General features: G+C 35.4%; 1 protein-coding gene across 3 annotated transcripts in view; it reads right to left on the bottom strand.

Annotated features, from left to right (window-relative positions):
- Positions 1 to 24,612, bottom strand: part of Srbd1 (S1 RNA binding domain 1) — a 240,327-nt gene that overhangs the window by 33,766 nt on the left and 181,949 nt on the right. For 2 of the 3 annotated variants that reach the window (XM_087216429.1, XM_087216430.1), the window contains 3 exons: positions 6,692 to 6,798; positions 5,311 to 5,487; positions 1,961 to 2,143 (listed from right to left, as the gene is read on the bottom strand). In XM_087216429.1, coding sequence (XP_087072555.1) covers positions 1,961 to 2,143; positions 5,311 to 5,487; positions 6,692 to 6,798 — 467 coding nt within the window. The remainder of the gene's footprint in view (positions 1 to 1,960; positions 2,144 to 5,310; positions 5,488 to 6,691; positions 6,799 to 24,612) is intronic. The other variant, XM_021253815.2, reaches the window with a different exon arrangement.

The following is a 24,612-nucleotide window of genomic DNA, read 5'->3' as shown; positions in this document are numbered from 1 at the left end:
TTAACAGAAAATGGAAAGCAAAAACAATCAGAGCAAAAAAAAAAAAAAAGATATATTAGGGCCGGGGATTTAGCTCAGTGGTTCCGCCACCTGCCTCACAGGTGCAAGGTCCCGAGTTTGATCCCTGGTACCAAAAATAAACAATTTTTTTAAAAAAAGATACCATTAAAGAAGAAGTGAGTCACAAACTGGGAGAAAGTATTTTGAAACATATTTGACAAAGGACTTTGTATTCAGAGTATATTTTTTAAAACTCCCAAAATTCATTAGTAAAACAGCAAACAAGTCAATCACAAAAAGTCTAAATGATATGAACTGATATTATTCAAAAGAAGATACATAAATGACTAGTATATAAGAAAGTTATCAATGCCATCAAGGAAATACAAATTAAAACTGTGAATGGCTAAAATAAAAATGACTAACATTAAATGGTGGTGGAAGTGTAAAATATAAAATGGTACAACCGAAGTTTCTAAGAAAATGTCACATTCATCCTATGATCAGCAATTCCTTTCCTAGGTATTTTCTAAGATAAGTGAAACCCAGTCCCGACAGCAACAAAAAACTGCAGGTGAATATTCTAGTAGTTTTACTCATAAAAGCCCAAAACTGAAAATACCCAAGGTTCCATGTGGTACTGAGAAATTTATATTTGGTCCTCATGGTGTTTCCCAGTGAAAAGCTCTTAAAGTCCTTGTAATCTCAGGATATGATTATCTTTCTTATGCTAATGAGATGTCTGGTGGTTTGGGGGCCCCTAAACAGCTTCAAGACAGTGATTGGTTACCTGAAAAGCCAACTCTGTGATTAGAGTTGGAATTTCCAGCCCCACACCTCTAAGTGAATTGATCACCAACAGCCAATATAATTGATCATGTATCCAAAAAAACAAACAAACATACAAAACCCCCAAATCCTGCAAAAACTATTGAATTGTAGTTAGTTGTGTGCATGTTAAAGACTTTAGGAGTCCAATAAAATCTGTAATTTTCTTTGAAAATGCAATGGTAAGATAAACTGAAGGACAAATTAGATGGATAGATATGTGGAAAACAGGTATAGTAAAATGTTAATGATAACATCTGGATATGGAAATAGAGGAATTTACCATAGGTTATTTTTTCAATTTTTCTGTTTTAATTTTTTCTCATAATAAAGTGTTGAGAAAAGAGAGAAACACTGTTTTGATGTTGCTAAAATATTATTTTTTACTTCTTTTCCCCATTTTCTAAGTTTTTATAATACAGTATACCTTTATAATTTTAAACATTTTAAAACAAATAAATAACAAGCAAATATAAATGATTTCAAAAAAGTTAAATACATTATTTTAGATTCAACAAAAGTTAAGCTATTCGGTATTTTAAAATCTACTTGTCATAATTTAGGAAGAGCCTTATAAAATTTTGATTACATAGCAAATCACTAGATTTGAGCCAATTAAAAATTTTAAAACTAAGTGTGCTATTAAAACATTTTTTTTAATGGCACACATTAAATTTCCCTTGTACTGAAAAGCCTCCCTGTATCATTCTATGTTAATGTGTGATTACCAAAAGTACACTATTTCTTAGACTCCCCAAGAACCTAGGAAACATGAGTTGGCTGTTTACTTTCAAATGGGCTTTATCTTTCTGCAACCACAAGGTTGTGCCAGGTGCTAGCCAATTGTATCTTGTTAATTTCCAAAATAAACAGAGAGTGCCATGCAATTTCCATTACACACACTGCACCATTAGAACCTGGGTTTACTAGCTTGATACTGCTCCAGGAATAATGGTTTCATTCCTCACTGAAATAAAATAATGTACCACATAACTCAGCAATGCGGAACTTCCAAAAAATGTTGTCATGTTAAACACGGTCATATTTTTCCAACCCCATTATGCCGAAACAAAGGCTGTTTGCTGTGACTCACCATGGGCATGGAGAATTCTTGCATGGGTCTCCGACTTACCTCATTGCTATGTCGTATGATTCTGGATGAATACAAGTCTGGTCCAGAGGATTTGGCTTTAGCATAGCATCCACTGAGGTTTTGTTCTTCTTTTTGCCCTGCTTCTCATGTGTGACCTCGACACCTGCTGAAGGTGTCACAGCAATTCCTTGAATATGGCTTAAAGATTCAGTTTGCTGACTACTGTAGTCATTTAAAACCAGGATAAAGAAAAAAGAAAAAAAAAGTTTTTAAAAAGAGAAGTTGGGGAGAAAAGAAATACACACAAACAACAAACATTCATTTCATAGAGACTACCATTCACTACACTAGTAGTACAATCCACTACTAACTGGACTGTTATTTAAAGCCAAAGAATTCTTTACTGATTCAATGTGTGTATTTGTTATTCTAGGAGAGAACAGAGAAAAATGCAGAGGAAAAGGAGGAGGAGGAGGAAAGCAAAGAGGAAGAGGAGGGGGAGGAAGAGCGGGAGAAAGAAAAGGGAGTAGGGGAAGAAGGGGGTACAGAAAAAGGAAGGGGGAGAAGGAAAAGATTATTTTTGAGAGCTGATGAAAAACCCAAGTTCTCAAAAGAACCTACTAAGTGCAGAATAGAATGAATGGGAAAACACTCATAGTTAACATATCATGGAGCACTTTAGAGTAGAAATAACTTTTTTTAAATCCCAAAAGGTAAGAGACTCAAACAGATTACTACAAAAGGAACTTGAACCAGACTGGTATCAGATTTCTTATTGGCAAACATCAAACATCAGAACAATACTTCAAAAGTTCAGAGAAAAAAATGACTTTGAATCTAGACTCATACATGTAGCCAAAATAGCATTAATTTAGGAGGGCAAATTTAAATCTATACCTGTAATTGCTTGGTGGAAAGAATTTAAGAATAAATTCCAGAAAAATAATGAAAGAGAAAATTAGAATATGGACTACATAGTGACAAGCACAGAAACCCATACAAAGATACTATGTTAAAAAACTGTTTGAAAGGAGAAGTTAAAAAGAATCAATATGTACATGTACCAAAACCCCATTATGTATTACAAACATGTACTAATAAACAATAAATAAAAGAAAAAATGAATAGCTGCTTTTAAATAATTTCACCCACACACACACAACCTACATAAAAATCTAAAAATCCCAGGTCATCTCATGACACAGGCATGAAGAGAGGAAGGTTGAGAAAAGTCCAAAGTTTCAAGTCTTGTCTGCAAGGATAGACACTTAATAACTCCACAGGTCAGTCCAAAACAAAATTAAAGATAATCATTAGAAAAATAGAAGATGTCCAACTTTGAAATTACCAAAGAGGTTTAAGGGTGTGATGGGAAAACAAGGAGAAAACCCGGTAAGTGATAAATCTAACAAACAGCAAAACAAAAAATCAGAAAGCATGATGGAGAGAAAGTATTTAAGAAGACTTAGTCCAAACAGATCAATATATACACTAAATATAAATATATTAATGTTAAATTAAGCAAAACCATAACATCCAACTATATGTTTATAAGACATAAAAATTACTCATAGAAAGTATGAAAATTAAAAATATCCAAGCATATTCTGAAAAGGCAAATACAGCAACAATGCAAGCAATCAAAATACATTTCAAAGGAAAATCATTAAATGAGAGCACTTAGAATAGTTCATAAGGGTATGAATTATCAAGATACAACAGTCACGAATCTTTAAGTATCTGATTACTAGTTGAAAAAATTAGGCTTTAAAACAACCAGAATGTTCATCAATAGGCACTGATTACACTAAATTATGGCTTATTCATGTAATTAAGTATTATGCAGACATTATAAAGAATAATAGATAAAAAGAGTAAAATTTTCTAATAATTTGAAGAGTCTAGGTATCAAATAGTTGTAAAGCATAATCCCTACTGCATGTATTTTAAAAACAATAAATACAGGGCCGGGGATTTAGCTCAGTGGTTCCGGCACCTGCCTCGCAAGCATAAGGTTCTGAGTTCGATCCCCAGGACCCCCCCCCCCAAAAAGACAATAAATACCTATATACAAGGGTATAAAAAACGGTTTTGAAGTAGGAGACTTAGGCACTTTTTGTTTCTTATTTCTTTTTAAATATTGTTTATAAAAAATACTGTTTGAATTTTTTAACCAGGTATTAAAAAACATAACCTGACTTTTATCCTCATTTTGTAGCTTCTCGGTTTCGTGATCTACTTGGAAATAATTTTCACCACTCCATTGTTCTGCAAGACTTTCTCATGTTTTCTTCTTGTACTTTTACAGTTTTACCTTTTACTTTTATGTCTACGATCCAACTGAAATTTACTTGGGTGTAAGGAATGAGGTGGGTCTATCACATCCTTCACATATATAACACTCCTAACAATTGTCAAACACTATGTATTGGATAATTATCAGCTGAAATGTAACCTTTATTAGAACCTAAATTCCAAGTATGTTTTGGTGGATTTCAGACACTATTCTGGTTTATTTATTTCTATATCAAAACCAAACTGCTTAATTATATGCCTGTTATTAAGTTTTACAATGCATTCACTGTACTATCTTGTGGGACTAGGTTTCCCTTACTTTAGTCTAAGAATAAGATTATTTTTCATATGACCTTTATTATAATTTTGTGGAAAAATAATTTATCAATGAATCAGGTAGTCCCAAACAGCAGATACATATAAGCTCTTCTTTCATGCTTATACAATGCTAGTATATTTATCCAATTTCTTTGTTTTTGTGCTGAGGACTCAAACATTAAGAATTTAGCTCTTTATCTACATGACTGAAAATTAATGCTAAGGAAAGAGCCACACCAGTATGAAGTGGTCATTTCTAAGTCACATTTGTCACCTCATCTCGTACCTTTCCCATTTACTATGCTCTAGTCATGCTGTTCTCCACCTTGCCTCTTGAATACATTGAAGTTGGTCCTACTGTGCACAGTTTGTTTTCCCTTCAATCCTTGTGTGGCTGGCCCCTTCATTTCATACAAAACTTTGCTAAAATAACTCTTTAATAAATAAATAACTCACCTAAAGCAGTTGCACTGCTCCCCAACACAGTGTTACATCTCCCTGTCTTAATTTATACAGCACTATTTACCATCTGAAACTACTTATTTTACTAGTTTATTGTCTACATCAAACATTAAAAATATAACTCCACAAGAACAGGAAATTTGCTGACTTGTTGACTGTTGCATTCCCAGTGCGTAGCAAAGAATAGACAGTCAACACATACTGAACGAAGGCAAGAACACTGGGCACCTACAATTTATGCCACTAAGCGGACTGGCTAATGGTTATGAGAGAGGAGGATGACAATACTACCAGCAGTGCACTTTTATAATCACCTGCAAAATGTTCGAATATAATCTTGGTTGATTCTGATAAAGCCAGCACACTGCTGGAAAGATTTTGGACCTAGCCCTTTCACTTTCTTCAGCTGTTCTCGGTTGATGAAGGGACCATTTTTCTCTCTCCATTCAATAATATTTTTGGCTCTGTTGGTATTCAGTCCCGCAATATGCCTAAAATAATAATAATAAAGTAAAATGAGCAAAGAGAAAGATCTCATCCACATAAAACACCTGGACCATAAAAATCAACCATGATTACATATTACTATTATGTCTAAGATAAATTAATCCAAAAGGGAGTTAAATCAAAAGGACAAAGAGAAAAGAACTGTCCATGAGGAAAGAAGGAAAACAATAAAAAATAATGACAAAACTACTTTCTGTCAAAGATGCTGGTTAACACTGATGCAAGAGAAAGAACTGACTCTCACACTGTCTCTACTCACATTCCTTATATTTCTGAATCAAAAGATAATGCTGTCTATTTCTGTTCAATAGCTACATTTGTGCTGTACTACCCTTTTTGCCTGCTTGTTTTCATTAATGTGAAGAGTTGAACTGTAGGGAGGTACTTATCCATGAATGTCGAAGTTAGAATAAAACTAGGAAAAATTATCATTAGCTTGATGTTAATTAAATGATTATTTTTTCATAGAATCTTAAGTCTACTATGGACCTAAGGATTTATAAGTAGACTTAAATTTACTCCTCTATATTTGGAATAATGAAATGTTTATAGCTAGGACAAAAAAGCAAACCTTATTTTTCATGATACCAGTTTTGGTGAAAAAGGTTCAGATCAGAGAATTTCACGCTGCATCAAAAGACTTGTGTAATAAAGGCAAATTACGAACATAAAAAAAGCAGCTCTTCTATAACTACAGGGAAAAAAAGACAAAGTACTGTATACAAGGTGCAATTGTACAATGGAAATTTTGATAGGTCACTTGTAAAATCATGGTAAAAGTGTGGTAACCACACCTTGAACTTTCACTATTTATGTTTTGGTTACAGCTGGTTTTGACAGACAGATGCAAGACACTGAACTAGTGAAAAATATCTACTGTCACGTGGCGGGAAACAGCTCTTTTCCATGTTAACCTTATTTAAATTCTATTAGCGACACTAATAGATTCAATGGTTACCATATGTTCTTCACTTTAGATTTGCAGTATTAAAAACGATAATGTGGACTGTTACAATTCTTTCCTTAAATGATGTCTTCCTTTCTAAATGACTGTCTACAGCAATGTATAAACCCATAGATTTTCTACACTGTGATTTTCTACTCACGTCCCCTTTTCTGGCAGGGTTTGAGCTAGACAGCCAGTTACTCAAAATTCTGTGATCTTCAGCCACAAATTTCTTTTCTTACCTTAACAAAACTTCTGAACAGATGTTAATATCCACTCCCACAAAGCTGACACATTCTTCTACAACACTGTCCAGTGTTGCCTTGAGTAAAGTCTGGGATACATCATGCTGAAAAGACAAAGATCAAGTATCAACCCAAAGTGAAGGATATGCAGTTTTTGGACTATTTCATTATTCTTCCTACACTACCAGTAACTGGCTAACAAACACCATGGTAAATTTCTTCATTTCTCTTAAACACACTGTAGAAGATATAATTGAGCTGAACTTAAGGAATCTGTGTTTTCTTAAACTCTAGGCTACTCCTACATTTGATTTGAAAATAATACCACCAGTATTTTTTCCTTGTTTGAAATAATTCTGCCTGGAGTAACAATTCATAAACTTTACCTTGCATTAAAATCACCTTTAGGGATTATTAAAAGATGTCCAAAGTTTTGATTCAGTATGTCTGGGGTAGAGCCTGAGAATGTGCATTCTAACAAGTACCCATGTGGTATTACGGCTGATGCACTGTGCTTTAAAGCATACTGGTTTCTATTACTCATGCATTGCCTTGTAGTGTTATCATCACTACATCAGATGTTCAAGAAAACATCAAGTTATAATAGGAAGCAATACAATAATAGTAAGTTGCATAGTAAATCAAACTATCATATTTTATCAAATTGGAGACAATGTTGCTTATATAAAACACCATTACTTTATATACCACTAAGAAAGAAAATATGCTGTCAAACCACCTCAAAATGCTTTATTGCTTAGAATTTTTAAATACTGAAGGAACCTTTCTAGACCTATTTAGAAAAATTTTAAAACATATATCATGCATAATAGTTATAAGCAATCTAACCTGGCTGAGGTATTCCTAACAACTCCTCACATGCATCATTTCACTCCTCTGAATCACTCTTACACTCAGAGCTGCAGGGGATCAAGGTTTTCCAAGCAGTATTGTCTTTTATGCTATCAAGACCCTTGGCAACATAGCATTTCTTTGTTTTGTTTTGTTTGAGACAGGGTATCACTATGCAGTTCAGGCTGGCCTCGAACTCACAGTGATCCTCCTGACTCAACTTTCTCAGTCCTGGGATAAAAGGTGTGCACCACCCTACCCAGCTTGCAATATAGCATTTCTTCACAGAGCTGTTCTCTTGAATTTCCTTTCAAGCTTTTGATAGTTATTCTTGAAAACTTTGATTGATAATAGTTGCCATATCTTAACAGAAGATATAAAAAGAAGAGATTTGGGGCCACTTTAAAATTCCCATTCCTTCCTTAAATGGTTTATCGTCCAAGGATAGTCAATTAAAACAGTAAAGGGTTTGGAGTTCAGTCATATCTTCAGGATTAACAAGCACATTCACACAGAAAGTTCACTAAGATTGACCACAAGGTCAATAGCAACTATAGGACACCATTGACTGTAAGACGTATCTTGATTTCAGAAATATTAAGAGATGAGAAAACTGTATCTTACAGTTATGAAATGCACTATTTCAGAGTAAATTTTGTTTACTAATTGAAGGTATGTTACTACAATGAATACACTTGATGTTAGTCATAATTCTAAAATTAATGATTTTCTACTTCTTGTTTTCAGTTATGAACTGTAGGTCAGCAAATTTCTCCAAATGTCCCAAGGAAACGAGGAAGGCAATATAGCAGAGTCCTCAGGTATTCTGATTACACTGTTATCATTTAATAACATAAATGTTTGCTCTGGAAGACTGAGAGTACAGAAGTACTTCTGTACTTTGGAGATAACTCAGTTGGTGATTATCCAGGCCACAGCTCAAAAGTTTGGATTATAATATTTAACAAGTAACCATAATCATGAAAAACACCATAAAGTAAAGCCTCAGGCTTCACTGAGAACTTGATTACTTCTGAACTGTAGCTTTTACGAAGCTAGTCTTTTCTGAGTAGAAGCGGAAGAATGAAAGGAGGACCTTTAAAATGACAGGATAACAATGTAAAGACAAGCACAATAATAGCAATAAGAAAATATAGCTGAGGGAAAGGCAAAACTATAAATAAGTTGGAAAAAGAAAGAGTAAATTTTGGAACTATTAAAATAAGGAAAAACAACTCTATATAATTCAAAGCACACCAGAAGTTGAGGCTAGCTAAACAAATAAGCTATGGTCCTATTGAAGACAACTTAGTTGTCTCTCCTACCTCTTATCTCCCAACCCCTTCTCCTTTCAAACTGAAGCCTGACTGTGTTTCATGGATCTACCCCACTTTTGTGCAGCTGTGTTCTTTGCAGAAGCTGCCCCACATCCACGAGATACGAGGCAACCTCAAACTGAGGGTTGGGTCAATTACTGGGTCATAAAATTAATTTAGTAACTTCCCATCAACATAGAAGATCAAGAAAGAAATAGAATGCACCACATACAGTATGTTTCACATATCTTTAATATGGAATGAGCAGCACAAGTCATATAGACAACTGAGATTAACATGTGAGAAAAAGAAAACAAGTTAGCCAGGAATAGGTATATGGTTCAAGGATATATCATCTGATATTCTGAAACATTATAGACAAATGAATCACTGTTTGATGGAGAGGTTTACAGTTATGAAGCAAAGTAAGTGAGAAATACATTTCAAGTTTAGTTAGAAACTGTGTATTTCAGAAAAGAGGTTCCTGATTATAACAGTTTTCAAAATTGCAGCAATTGTAATATGTTAACTAAGTACAAGTTGCCCTTAAAATGAATCATTTAAGCTTAGAAGAAAAAAGAATAATGCAGTAAGACTTCTAAAAGCAAGCTCAACTACCAGATTTAGGTTAATAGAAGGGTTAATAGAGAAAAGATTCAGAGAAAAATCTGACTCTAATTTAGTAATCTTTGGCATAACTGGAGACATTTTAAATAGAAAGGGGTAATTCTAAGACTTTAAAATAAACTTTATTTTCTAAAAAGTTTTACAAATACAGAAAATTTAATAAAAATGACAGATCCCAGATGTTTGTTGGTAATGATGTTCTTGTAGGTAACAACTTAACACCTGCAAAATTACACAACAAAAAATGACAGTTGCAAAATACTACCTCTCCAGGACCTGGAATTGAGACACCTGGAAAACAACAATTTAGTGAAGAAAAAAAAAGAAGTAGATCTCCAGGAATCAAGAAAGATCCAAGAGGAATGCACATTCTCAGACTTTTCCCAAAAGGAACTCAGGTGAGGAAAAGCCAACTCACTGGATGGCAGCTGGCATATAGTGAGATTGTTCTTCATGACACCTGGGCTTTGAGATTAACCAGTTCTACACTACCATTTCCTCTGGGTTTCTCGCAGTGACACTTTCTTACTGTTCCAAAAAGAGCCATAGATGTCCTTATTGTTCAAGACACTATGACCTGGGATCTCTGATGTTTTTCTAACTGAAACAGTCACTTTCACTAGTGGGAAGGTAGAAGCCATAAAAACAATAACCTATGTTACCAAAAGCCCTTGAAATTTTGTCAGCCTTGGAAAGCTTTACAATAATCATCTAGTTGATTCTTCACAACAATCTATAATATATTATATATATATATGACTTTGCATAGATCTTCATATATAAGAATTAATTTTAAGGAAATACACATGTGTATTTAAGGAAACAGCAAGACGGGTGTATGTGTGTAAAGTAAAAATCCACCTGGAAAATTCATACAAAATAAATGATAGAATAGCGCTAGGCGTGGTGGCACACACCTGTAATCCCAGCACTTGGGAGGCTGAGACAGGAAGATAGCTGCCAGTTTGAGGCCAGCTTGGGCTAATGAGTTCAAGGCTAGCCTGAACTATTAAGCTATTAAGCAAGACCCTGTCTCCAAAAAAAAAAAAAAAAAAAAGAACAGAACTGCCATACACTGAAGCACTATGAGGTTACTAAAAAGCACACAGCAGATCAGCTACTTCACCAAAATACTTAGCAAGGAAAAAGGTTAAGACAACATATTGAGTTAAAATTTAATTCTTCTAGCAGCTACTTATGTAAGAGAAATTTCCATAAGGACTGTTGTCGATTATAACCATAGATTTTGCTTACATTCTTTCCAAGCTTTTACCCAGGATAGTACTGAAGAGTTAACATTATTTTTTAAAAGTAAAAATCTTATATATTGTGGAAGAAAATATTTTTAAAGTTCCATACTGTGATGAAAATGACTTTGGCATTAAAGCACAAGCATTCACTTGGCCATTCTGAAAACATTTTCTAAGCAACTATTATATACAAGACACTGCACTAGTTGTGCTAGGTGTTCAGAGTACAGGGAAAATCATATGGAGTGCAGTCTTTAAGAAGCTCCATTTGGAACTGCTGAAAGCTGAGATGTGACAGATTGCCCTATGAGCAGTCACCAGTATGAGAGGTGAGGCCCCCAGGACTGACTGTGCTAATACAATCCCCAAGGACTTGATGCCAGGAAAAAAAGGACTGTCCCATTTTTAAAAAGAAGTTACGAAGCTCTGAATTGTGGGGCAAATTATCTGAACTGTGTAAACAGTTTCTAAAGTCAAGGACATACTATTTGGACAATTATAGTTTTACATAAAATTTATGAGATTTTTAAAAAGAAATATAAGTGGTCATTTATGCTAGCCAGCATTTTTGAGGTCAGAATCCACATTTTTATTATTACTCTACCACAAATGTCTGAAGAATTGCTCATCAAACTGCTGTGTTTTATTTTGTTCTGAAGCACTAAAATGATCTCACAATTATTATTTAAAAAGAAAGTCCTTCCGGACGCAACACTGTCTGTGGACTACAGCTTCTACAATGACAAAAAATTTTACTATATATATATATATATATATATATATATATATATATATATGCCATATTAAACTTAACTTTATTCCCCAGTATTTCTGGTGCAATATTCTTGAGTTATTATTTTATTTAGCATTACCACTCACATCCCTTTGTGTCCCTTCCTGTTGCCAAAATCAAAACACAGCTTGACACTACATGGAAAACCCACCCAATTTTAAATAAAAGAAAGTTTAGTTCCTCATTTTGCATCTGCTTTTCTTTGACTGACACACGACAGTTTAAAACAGTCGTCCAGGGGAGTGTGTGAATGACCCATGACAGGCAGAACTGACAGGAGAATGGGAAACATTTGAAAAAACAGAATACTGTGTGTAAAAGCAGCTCCTTCTGCAGCTCTTCAAATCCAGTACACAAGGAGTCTTTATGCCCTCTCTTTATGATGAGGACAGAGTTCAGCACCATAAAAATAATTTAGCTATTTAAAAACCTGGATTCTAACTCTACTGATCACACATGCAACAGGACAACTAATCTTGAAAAGAAGGCTTGAGAAAGATTTTTTTCATAAGCTCATTTTAAAAAAAAGATATACTTGGAATAAACTACAGTGAAGAACTTATGATACTTACGGAGTTCTGAGATGAAGACAGCAAATGGCACTGGTCTTTCAGCATTGGAGAAATTCTCCCCAAACTAGAAATTTGTACTAAAATATGGCCAGTTAAGTCAGGTATGGTGGTGCATACCTGTAAACCCAGCAGATGGGGAGGCTGAGGCAGGAGGAGTGCCAGTTTGAGGCCAGCCTGGGCTTAGTGAAAAGGTCCTGGGTTCAATCCCTAGTACTACAAGGAAGAAGGAAAGAAAGAAAATGAGGGAGAGGGAGAGGAAAAAGAGAGAAGAGAGGGGAGAGGAGACAAGAGGGGAGGGAAAGAAGAGAGAGAGAAAGAGAGGGGGAGGGGGAGAGGAGGAGAGGGAAGGGAAAGGAAGGGGAAAAAACCAGAACGACCAGTGGTCATAATGGGGGTGGGATCACAGGAAGAGGTTCTCTTTGCAAAACCTTCTGTGATAAAGCATAAGGAAGATGTGCAGAAGATTCCTCAATTGCTAACTCAGCATTGAAGCATCAGTTTTTGCATGAACTTATACTGTGTTATGTAAACCAATTAATTATTCAAGCCAACTTGATAGAAAAAACCCTGGAACAATGACTGTTTGGAAAATAATTTTTAAAACCTAACCATCCAGGACTCAATAGTCTCACTCCCAGGGCATGAATCTTTGAGAGTATCAAATGATTGTCCACACATGTTCAATGAGGCTCCCACTCTGAATGGCCAGAACTACTGTTTCCAGGGCACTGTGTACCCTCTGGAATCTACCAGATCTACAGCAGCTTTTCTGTGCCAGGCCTCATTGGAGTCTTAGCCTAAAAAAATGGGTCTGAATATCTGGCAACTGATTTTAGACATTAGACATCAGGCAATGTAGCACTATGATCCCAGAGACAGGAAAGCTACCTAGGACGAACCACACAATTGCCTCAGTTTTGAGTCTGAGGTCACTTTCTAGATGGTGCACAAGCAGAGCATAATAGTCTTAATGAGCTAGGGAAGCACAGACTGGTGGCAAGGAGCCCTGAAGCAGCTAGAATTTTAAAACCATACCAGAGAGAACCAAGGTTTGCATAACAGAACATCAGAAATTTGTTTAAGAGATATCTTAAGTATTTAGCAAAGCTGCACACAGCCAGGCACCAGGACAACTCCACAAGACCAGAGGAAAATAGCTGCTTGGAAGTTGTGAGTTGTACAGAGACTCCTGAGACTGCGTGGAACTTGGAGAAAAAACATGTTCCACCACTCTGAACACAGCACACACCTACCTGGTTGATACCCCACCAAGGGAAAAATGGGCTATTCTAGTCCCAGAGTAAGGGTGACCTTGTACTCTCCCTAACAGACTTAAAAAAGAAACCCTCAACCAGGTGAATTCTCTACAGAATTCTATCAAACATTTAAGGAAGAAATTATACTAATTCTTTACAATCTCCTGCAGAAGATAGAAGAACAGGAGTTCTAACTCACTCAATAAAGCTAGCATTACTCTAATGTAAAACCAGACAGACATTTCAAAAACTAATATCTCTCATTTACAGAGGTGCTAAAATAACCTCAATAAAATGTTAGCAAATAAAGTCTAACAGTGAATATTGTACCATAGCCAACTGATTTATTCCAGGTATACAAGTCTGGTTTGACATTCAAGAGCTCATTAATAGATTCCAACACATCAACTGGCTAAATAATAAAAACTAAATATCACTGTATTGATAGATGTAGAAAAAAATGATAAAATCTAATACCCACTCATAATGAAAACTCTCAGTAATCTAGGTATAAAAGGGAACATCAATTTGGTTAAAAACATCTACAAAAACTCCTGTAGCTATATCATACTTAATGGTATGAAACTACAGGATTTTTCAGTAAAATCAAAGACAAAGCAAGGATGTCCCTTGTCACTATTCCTTTTCAACATCATACTACAAGTCCTAGGTAATGCAATAAAACAAGAAAAGGAAATAAAAAGTATAAAGATCAGAAAGGAAGAAATAAAACTTTATCAGTGACATTCCTGTCCATGTAGAAAACTCAAATGAATTAACTAAAAAATTCCTAGAACTAATGCGTGATCATAGTAAGGATGCAGATGAATTGACAAGTCAATCGTGTTCCCATGTGTCAGCAATGAATGAGTGGCATTAAAAATTAAAAATAGGGCCAGGGATGTAGCTCAGTGGCATGACACATGCCTGGCAAGCACAAGGTCCTGAGTTCAAACCCAAGTACTGAAGAAAAAAAAGAAAAGAATTAAAAATATATTATCACTTATATTAGCACTCTCAAAATTAAAAAATTATAAATATATATTTTTATCTATATGATTTATCTGTCTGTCAAAATATGATCTATATGAAAAAAACTACAAAACTCTAGTGAAATAAATTGAAGAATTAAATGAATGGAGAGATATATTCCATGCCCTGATGGGACAACTCAATACTGTCAAGATATCGGTCTTCCCTATCTTGATCTACAGATTCAAAACAACCCTAATCAAAAGCATATGCCAGGCATGATGGCGAATATCTGTAATCTCAGCACTCAGGAGACTTTGGCAGGAGGATTAGGGCAAGTTCAAGGACAGCCTAAGCAACATAGCAAGTTCAATGTCAGCCTGAACTACATAATAAAACCCTGTCTCAAAAAACCAAAAAAAGAAAATGGTGGAGTGATAAACAGTAGTAAAACAGCCTCTCTGAGACTCAGAATCTAGACACTGGAAAACAACTTGGGGAAGAAAAGAAGAAGGAGGTGGATGCCCAGGACCCAGGAAGGATCTGAAGGGAGAATTGTATTTTCTCCCTGACTTCCAGCTCGAAGTATGAGAGAGAAGGAACAAATCTATGGAGACACAGTGAGGGTAGGTGGCCCCAGGGACCTCCAAGGAGAAATGCACCAGTGGAACGAAGCAAGTGGAGGCTGTGAGCTACAACAACTAGTGAGTGACTCCAGTCCAATACTCTGCTGTTTCCTGGAGAGGGTGCTTAGCCAGACATCATTTTAGCACAGTCTAAAAAAAGACAGACTGTCAAAACTGTTAATTTGCCACCTTTAACCATCAGTATAAGATTTATAGTGATGTAGCAAAATCTAAAACAAATCAGAAACTTTTACAATAGACATCCTCTCAGTAGAGTAATTTTACCTTCAGGGGAGAAAATATAAAAGGGACAAGAAGAAAAAATAGCAAAATAAAAGAAGAGAAAGACATTAGAAGGAAGGGTGAAGGAGAAAAAAAAGATTATCCAATCTTTGGGAAACTGGTGAAGACAGAGGAAGGAAAGAGAGAAGGAAAAAACAAAAACAAGAACAAGAAAACACATTCTTCTCAGCTGCACACAGGACTTTCTCCAAAATAGACCATTTACTGGCTCATACAATATGCTTAAGTAAATGCAAAGAACTGAAATTAGCTCATACAAATGATTAAATCATAGTACAATAAAATTGGAAATAAATGGTAAAATAAACCACAAAAACTGCAAAAACACATAGAAATGACTCCCTCCTGAACAATCAATAGGTCACAGATGAAATTAAAGAAAAAATTAGACACTTTCTACACTTAAACAATAATAACAATATGACATACTGGAACTTATGGAATGCAATGAAAAGCAGTCTTATGAGGGAAATTTATAGCAATGAATTCTCACATCAGAAAAATAGAGTGAGCTCAAATAAATAACCTAATGTTGAACTTCAAGCTTCCAGAAAAAGAATAGCAAGTTAAACCTAAGGCTTATATGAGGCAGAAAATCATAAAGATCAGAGCAGAAATTAATGCAATCAAGACTAAGAACAATACAAAGAATCAATAAATCAGAGTTGGTTCTTTGAAAGGTTAAATAACATAGAAAACCCCTTTTCCAATCTTACTCAGAAAAGGAAAGAAAAGACTCAAGACTATGCAATTAGGAATGAAAAGGGCAAAATCACAATGGATCATGCAGAAATCCAGAAGATCATCAATACCTACTTAAGAGAACCTGTACTCCAATAAGATGGAAAACTAATAAAGATGGGCAGATTTCTAGATACATATGAATTACCAAACCTGAATCAAGAAGATATAAAAACTCTAAATAACTCAATATCCATGATATTGAAGATTTAAAAACTGTCATCAAAGAAAAGCCCAGGTCCTGATGTATTCCGTGCTGAATTCCATAAGAAATTTAGAGAAGATCTAATGCCACTATTCCTCAAACTCTTTAATGAAATAAAAAGGAAGCAATACTCTCAAACTCATTCCAAGAAGCAAGCGTTACCCTGATATTGAAACCAGAGACAGATCCAATCAAAATAGAGAACTACAGGACAATCTCCTTAATGAACATAGATGCAAAAATCCTCCGTAAGATACTGGCAAACAGAATGTAGAAGATCATACACCTTGACCAAGAAGGATTCATCCTAGGGTTGAAGGGATGGTTCAACATATGCAAATCAATAAATGTAATACATCACACTAACAGAACCAAAGACAAAAAGCACATGATCATCTCAACAGACCCAGAAAAAGCATTTGACAAAGTCCAACACCCATTAATGATAAAAACTCTATAGAAAATTGGAAGATCTTTATCTCAATTTGATAAAAGCCATCTATGACAAACCAACAGCCAACATCATACTAAATGGTCAAAAACTGAAAGCTTTCACTCTAAAATCAGGAACAAAACAAGGTTGCCCATTATCACCACTCCTATTTAATAGCATTCTGGAAACATGACCTAGAGTAATTAGATAAGAGAAAGAAATAAAAGGACTAAGGATAGGAAATGAAGAAGTTAAATTATCATTATTTGCGGATGACATGATACTCTATATAGAAGACCACCAAAATTCCACCAAAAGACTCCTAGAACTAATAACCAAATTCAGTAGTATAGCAGGATACAAAGTCAACACTCAAAAAATAATAGCATTCCTGTACACAAATAACAAACTCACTGAAAGAGAAATTAGAAAAACAATACCTTTCCCAATAGCATCAAGAAAAATGAAATACTTAGGAATCACTCTAACCAAGGAAGTAAAAGATATTTACATTGAAAAGGACAGTACTCTCAAAAAGGAGATGGAAGAGGACAGGATATCAGGAAATGACAAGATATTCCTTGTTCCTGGATAGGCAGACCCAATATAGTGAAAACAGCCACACTTCCAAAACTGTTATACAGATTTAATGCAACCTGATCAAAATCCCAATAGCATAATTCACAGAACTACAGAAAACAATCCTAAAATTCACTTGGAACCAGAAAAAGAATTAGAAAGCAAAAGCAATCCCAGGCAACAAAGCCAAGGCAGATGGCACCACAATCCTTGACTTCAAATTATACTACAAAGCTACTGTGATATAAACAGCATGGTACTGGCAAAAGAAAAAAAACAAAAAACAGACCTGAGGATCAATGAAACAGAATCGAAAATGCAGAAATAACTCTGAACACATTCAGCCGCCTTATCTTTGACAAATGGGTCAAACACCTTCACTGGAAGAAAGACAGCCTCTTTAATAAATTGTCCTGGGAAAATTGACTTTCCATATGCCAAAAATTGAACCTAGACCCATCTCTCTCACCATGCACTAAACAAAACTGAAATGGATCTAATATCTAAATGTTAAAACAGAAACACTTAATCTGCTAGAAGACAGAACAGGTAAAACTCTTGAAAACATAGGTGTAGCCAAAAACTTTATGACAAAAACCCTGATCACATAGGAAATATTACAATGCATCAACAATTAGGATCAGATCACATTAAAAAGCTTTTGCACAGCAAAAGAAACCACCAACAGAGTGAAGAAACAGCCCACAGAATGGGAAAAAAATTTTAGCAGCTATTCTTCAGACAAAAGACTGATATCTAGACTATATAAAGAACACAAAAAATTAGAACCCCCCCACACACACACAATGTAAAGACTCAATCCAAAACTGGGCATCTGAAATGAATAGATACTTCTCAGATGAAGAAGTACAAACAGCAAATAAATATACAAAAAATAGTCATCATTACTGGTTATTTGAGAAATGCAAATTAAAACAACAGTGAGATCCCATCTCACTACAGAAAGAATGGCTATCATCAAGAAATCAAGTAATAACAAATGTTGGTGAGACTGTGGGGGTAAAAAGGAAACCTTTTCCACTGTTGATGGAACTGTAAATTGATACAACTAATATAGGAATCAGTATGGAGACTTCTCCAAAAACTAAAACTAGAGGTTCTACTTGACCCAGCTATTCCCTTTCTTCGTATCTTCTTGAAAGAGTAACAAGGATCCATACCACAGCGATCTATACATATCCATGTTTATAGCAGCACAATTTGTAATAGCTACATCCTGGAAACAGCCCAGATGCCCATCAGTAGATGAATGGATAAAGAAAATGTGGGTTTTTATATACAGTGGAGTACTACAGTGCCATAAAGAAAGATAATTTTAGACATTTTTAGGTAAATAGATACACTTGGAGACTGTACTTTTAAGTGAAATAAATTGGACACACGTAGTTTTTTAATTTTTTCTTTTGGTACCGGGGATCGAACTCAGGACCTTTCACTTGAGAGGCAGGCAACAGAACCACTGAGCTAAGTCCCCGGACCTGTCCTTTGAGTTTCTCACAGAATAGAAACAATGGAATATTTAAACATGTGTGGGCTGGGGATTTAGCTCAGTGGTTCCGTCGCCTGCCTCGCAAGTGAAAGGTCCTGAGTTCGATCTCTGGTACCAAAAACAAAAAAGAAAGAAAGAAAGAAACTCAAAGGGCAAATAGGGACCCAAATGAATGATAGCTATTGGGAAGAAGGAAGAAAATGTTCAAATGGGAAGGTGAACAAGGGAGAGGGGAGAGGGAAGGGAAAGGAAGGAATAAGGGTAAGAAAAATAAAAATGAATGGAAATGAGCCAGGGATTTAGCTCAGTGGTTTCACCGCCTGCTGCACAAGCGCAAGGACCCGAGTTCAATCCCCAGTACCAAAAAAAAAAAAAAAGAACGGAAATAAAACAATAGAAACAAAAATTTATAAAGGGAAAGGGAAGAAATATTAAAGGGAAGGGGGGGAAATGGAGGAAAAAAAGAATTAAGATACATTATGTATAGGTACATATTCCCTATGATGAATGCAATCATTATAAAAGTCAAATGTGTACCAATAAAATTAATTATAAATAAAGAAGAGGGCAAGGACAACAGAGCCTCAGGTACCAGTAGGACAAGATCAAAAAATATAAATAAATGTAATGGAAATCCTGAGAAGAGAGAATACAATAGATAAATATATGAGGAAGTTACAGTGAAAACATTCTGAAATTTTTGAAAACTACTATGTATAGACCCAAGCAGCTTAGTGAACCCCAAGAAAGATAAAAAGAAAAAAAAGCCACCTCTAGGAATATTAAAATCAAATTGCTGGAAAACAAAGATACAGAGAAAATTGTGGAAGCCATCAGAACGAAAGAACATATATACAATATATGGAAGAACAACAAAATGAATAATGCCTGAGTCCTTATCTGGAACAACAGAAGCTATGAGACAATGAAAAGGCACCTCTAAAGTGCTGAATTAAAAAAAAAAAACTGACAACCTCAAATTCTATCTTTCAAAGATGAAGGAAAACTAAAGGCATTTTTAGATAAAGGAGAACTCACTGCCAGCAGACCTGTCCTACAAAAAATGTTAAAGAGAATTTTTCAGACTGAAGAAAATTGACACCAGATGGGAAATAAATGGATAAATATAAAGTTGAGTGTGTGTGTGTGTTCGTTCTAATTTTACTTAAAACACATACTAGCATTTAAAGCAAAAATTATAACATGGTATTTTGGTATTATATATTTGTATATTGATATTTATATATGGAAACCATAGCAAAAAGGAAGGTGGTAAAGTGTTTTAATAACCACTATACCTGTGAAAGGGTAAGAATGTATATTATGATCCCTAGAATAACCACTAAGAAAAAAAATGCAAAGAAGTAGAGCTGAAACGGCACTAAAATTAAAATAGAAAACTAAATCTTCTGTTTTCTGCCCAAAATAGGTCATAAAAAGAAGAATAGAGGCAGTTAAGATAAATAGAAAGCAAATAACAGAATTGTAGACTTTTAGTCAAATATTAACACTTACATTAAATGTTAGTGAAATAAATGCTCCAATTAAAAGGGAAAGATGGTCAATAAAGACTCTCACTTAAAATTGTTGCATTTAAAAAAATTGTTGCATTTTGTTTGTAGATTATACCTTAAAAAAAACCTTCAGTCAACAAAAACCCAACTTAAGTTTCCAAACTGTTAGATCAGATAATTATTTTATCTTATTTTTTGTTTGTTTTTTGGTACTGGGGATCCAACTCGGGACTTTGTGCTTGCAAGGCAGGCGGCGGAACCACTGAGCTAAGTCCCCAGCCCCCAGATAATTATTTTAGAAGGGAACAGCAATGCCCTTAACTACCTGTCTCTTGGGTTTCATAGTTCTCAAGCAAGTGCCTGGGATATAAAATACAGAACAGTTGTGGGTTTTGTCCATAAGAATCTGATAGGTGATGTCCTCCCCAAATGTCTCACGTCTTGACTCTAAAAGGTAATTCTTTTCTATGTAAAGTAATTTTCAAATCATTCTCAGCATAGTTTCAGTAGACCACAAAAGAATTCAGTTTTTAAAAAGCATTCAGATGGCACAAGGATGGAGTTAGGAGTTAGTTTGGTCTCATTCCTTAATTATGAAAGATACTGTTTCTGTTTTAAAGGTTTTCAATGACAATTAAAATTTAAACAAAATGTATAAATTCCTTGAGTGATGAAAATAAAAAATGAGTCTTTATATATCTTATAACAGTCTAGTGTTTAAATTTTAATCTACTCAGTTTTTCATTTTGTTTTCCAGTAGGTGCTCTTGTGTCCCCTAGTGGATACAGGTCTGTATAGTGGAGACAGGGGCAATCCTGACTAAGTAAAGGTCTGCAAATACTAAATGCCTATCATGCCCACATATTTTTTCAAACCAATCTTTGGACTAACTTACCATATACAAGGAAAATATTTACATATCTGAAGTGGACCACACCTCTTTGCCCCCATGAGTGGTTACTGGAATAAAACATAATCCTGGCCCAGGACATAGGCACAAACCAATGCATAACAATTAGTGACACATTTTTAACCTGACATAACACAAAGAAGTTGACATTTCCACTGTAAATTTCTATTTTTAGAGATGTATGGCTTAGAAAAATTTCTGGTGCAAAGATTTAGCCACAAGAGAGAATTTTTCCTTCTAATAAACTAAAAGTAAAACAGTGTGTCAAAAATCTGATCTGAAACTATAGGAGTGGGAGGGGAATGCCCTCCTTGTATACAGAAAGTCTGACAGCCCAATGTTTAAAACATTTGAGGGAACAGAGATATAAACGGAGAAATTAATACAAAGTTTTTAAAGGGTTTCTTTATTTAAATGTAGGAATAAGGCTCTGCATTAACATTTCCAGTATAACTTCTAAAAATAAACTATATATATATATATGAAGATATGCAGTTGGCTATGAACTGGCTTCCATCCGGTATTATCATAGTTCACTTTTCCCAATTAGACCTGAGGCTAACACTGCCAGCACTGGATCCATGCCACATCACGGTGTTTCCACAGAGTCATACCTTAACACAGGAGGGCAAGGCTCTCTGATTTGTGTGCCCCTGCCTCACAGACAGTGGCAACAGCAGAGCCAAGGTGCTCCGTGTAGTCGGTACTGTTCCTCCATTCCTGGCTCCTGCACAGTGAGAGTGAAGAATGGGCTCCAAAACTCGGCCACCCCACACCATTCATCTTCACTTCCTGTTTATTGTCATCCATCTATGATCATCTGGTGCACACTGGTGTGTAGTAAATACATTTTGCTCACTGCTAAGTCATGGGACAGAAAGGCTCAATCTTATTGCTGTTTTAATTTGCATTCTCTGAGTACTGGTTTAGTTGAGAATCTCTTTGTGTGTGTGCTGGCCCCTTAGACTTTCCTTTGTATTTTCATGATTCTTAGTACATGGAAGGAACAGCCAGGGGCAAATTTCTAGCAGTACAGCTTTTAGATTCTTCTTGTTGAAGTTGGGAATTTGGTTTAAGGAAAAGAGTTGCCCAAAAATAAAAGGAGATTCAGGTGACATGACATGGAATTATTAAGGGAATATTACAGTAGCACAACCTAAATTCATATTGCAGAAAAATATTTTTAGCAGGTCTAGTCAACAGCAAACTCAGAAGGGGAAATTTTAAAATAAAATCTAAGATGCCTTAACATAACCTCTTAAGACTGACCATGGCCACAGTCTCGCCTGCTCACTTTGACACATGCCAAATCCTCATGCAAATGATTTCTCAAAACAGAGTTCCTGTTAGCTGACACCCTAGTCAGAATAATCTCTGATGCTTTTATTTAGAAACACTTTGGTCTTTTTCCTGGCAATTCAATAAAATTTAAGCTTCTGTCATTTGATGTAGCATCTTTTCATACAATAAAAAAGACAAAAGAGTCAGGGATTTAGCTCAGTGGTTATGGTGCCTTCCTCACAAACTCAAGACCCGGAGATCGATCCCCGGTACAAAAAAAAAAAAAAACAAAGAAACTGGAAGATCTGGAATCAAAACACAAAGAAAACACTACAAAGTCTTCACTTACTAGCTCCCAGGTCAACTCTAGGGAAACGGGAAATACACACTTACCATCTCATAGGAGATGGGGTCAAAATCTAATCAGGCACAATTACCAGTAAGGTCAAATGGCATCTCCAGATACAGGTGTGTATCTTGAGATATAACCAGTAAGTTTGAGGAAAAAACATTTTTGATATTAAAAAAATGTTGTATATTTAGATACAATATTTAAAGGTTCAGTGTAAAGTGGACCCTTGATTTACGAATTCAATCAGTTCCCGAAGGCTGGTTGTAACTAAGTCAATACAGCTGAGATCTGGATGTTTCCCTGGGTACACACTATAGATAACGAGAGGCAGGTGAATCTTCCATTAACCTAATTAATCCAAGTTATTCATATGTCAGGCTGGTCATAACTTGAGGGTCCACTGTAGTACAATGACTTGTTTTCCTGAAATATCTCTATGGGTCATGATACGATTAGTCAAGACCATATTCATTTGACCCACAGAGTAACAGAGCTATGAAAAAGGCTAGGTTATAGAATTAAATTGAAAAACTGAAGACTTCTTGAATTTAAAAAGGGGACATGAATGTTACTAATTTCTCTTTACCAATGAAAGAATCCTGGAACATAGGAACTAAAAATCTCTTCAAAGGATCAGGTACATAATTAAGATCAGGCATCAAATAATTCCTTATTTTATTAATTCTCCAAGCCACCAAGGGAATATTCTATTACAATAAATCTCAGTTTAGAACTGACAGTTTGTTTTAAATAACTCTGAGTTTTAAAGTGAATTAGCAACTTATTTCCATCTTAGTTTGAAGCTTTTTTTTCTGATATTGAGAAGAAATGAGAAGAAAAAAATTTTAGGCTCCTCCCTTTTGTAACATACTAACAAAACTTATTTCCTTTTTTTTTTTTTGAGACATTAGTGTCTGGTTTACAAAAGATTTATAATAAATATCTGCTGTTCTGAATGGAAAATTTCAGAGGCAACCGCAGTCCTTCATTCCAATGGGAAGAAGTAGTGAGCTTTACCCTCTCTAAAAGTCAGTCAAGCCTGGGTATGTACCTGATGGGCAGAGCACTCACCTAGTTTACCTGCAAGATCCTTCCCCAGCACGACAAAGGAAAAGCTATCAGTGACCCAGATCAACCTTAAGGAAAGTGACACTCCATCATTAATTATTGTGACAGACAGACCCTAGCACAGTGATGGCGAACATAGGCCTGCAGGGGGATATTATTACCAAAAGCTCTAAAAGGTTCAGCCATCACTGTCCTAGGGTGATCGTCAGTAATGGGGAATATTCCTTAGATACCACCCCCGCAAGCAAGACCTGTGATGCTACTCCTAAACAGATGTAGCAAAGGTGATAGGATGCCATTCCTGTGTCTAGTTATCTTATAAGGTAAAGGTGAGTCTCCTAATGTCTTGATAAGTAAGCAGTTCAGTTGAAGAAGACCACACAGCAAGGAGCTATGAGTGGCCTCCAAGAAGAGCGTGTTCTGGGGTTTTAAATAAAAATAAGTATTTAATGAGGTTTGCAGTATATTAATTGGGTGAATAGTGATGGCACTAGTAGAATGGGGAAGGATGGAGACAAAGTAATTACTAGTTTAAATTGGGAGTGGGTAGTGAAGGAAGCTTGGGAGTTCTTTTTTAGACATGTTAAGTATGAGAGGAACTTAGAAGCCTACTACACTTCCAAATTGTACGATCAACTGGCAGGTAGATATATGGAGGTTGGGGTACAGGGGAGAGATCTGTAGTGAAGCATTTAAAGGACAGTCTAGCATGCAGGTGGGAGGAACATAATAAACACTAAAGCCTTGGGAGGGAGGGA

Source organism: Heterocephalus glaber, unplaced genomic scaffold (genome assembly GCF_053883595.1).
Source record: "Heterocephalus glaber isolate CG9 unplaced genomic scaffold, H.glaber_assembly_v1.0 deba00001457, whole genome shotgun sequence".
Lineage (NCBI taxonomy): Eukaryota > Metazoa > Chordata > Mammalia > Rodentia > Bathyergidae > Heterocephalus > Heterocephalus glaber.
Note: the sequence above shows the minus strand (reverse complement) of the source record. Positions and strands in the feature narration are given on the sequence as shown.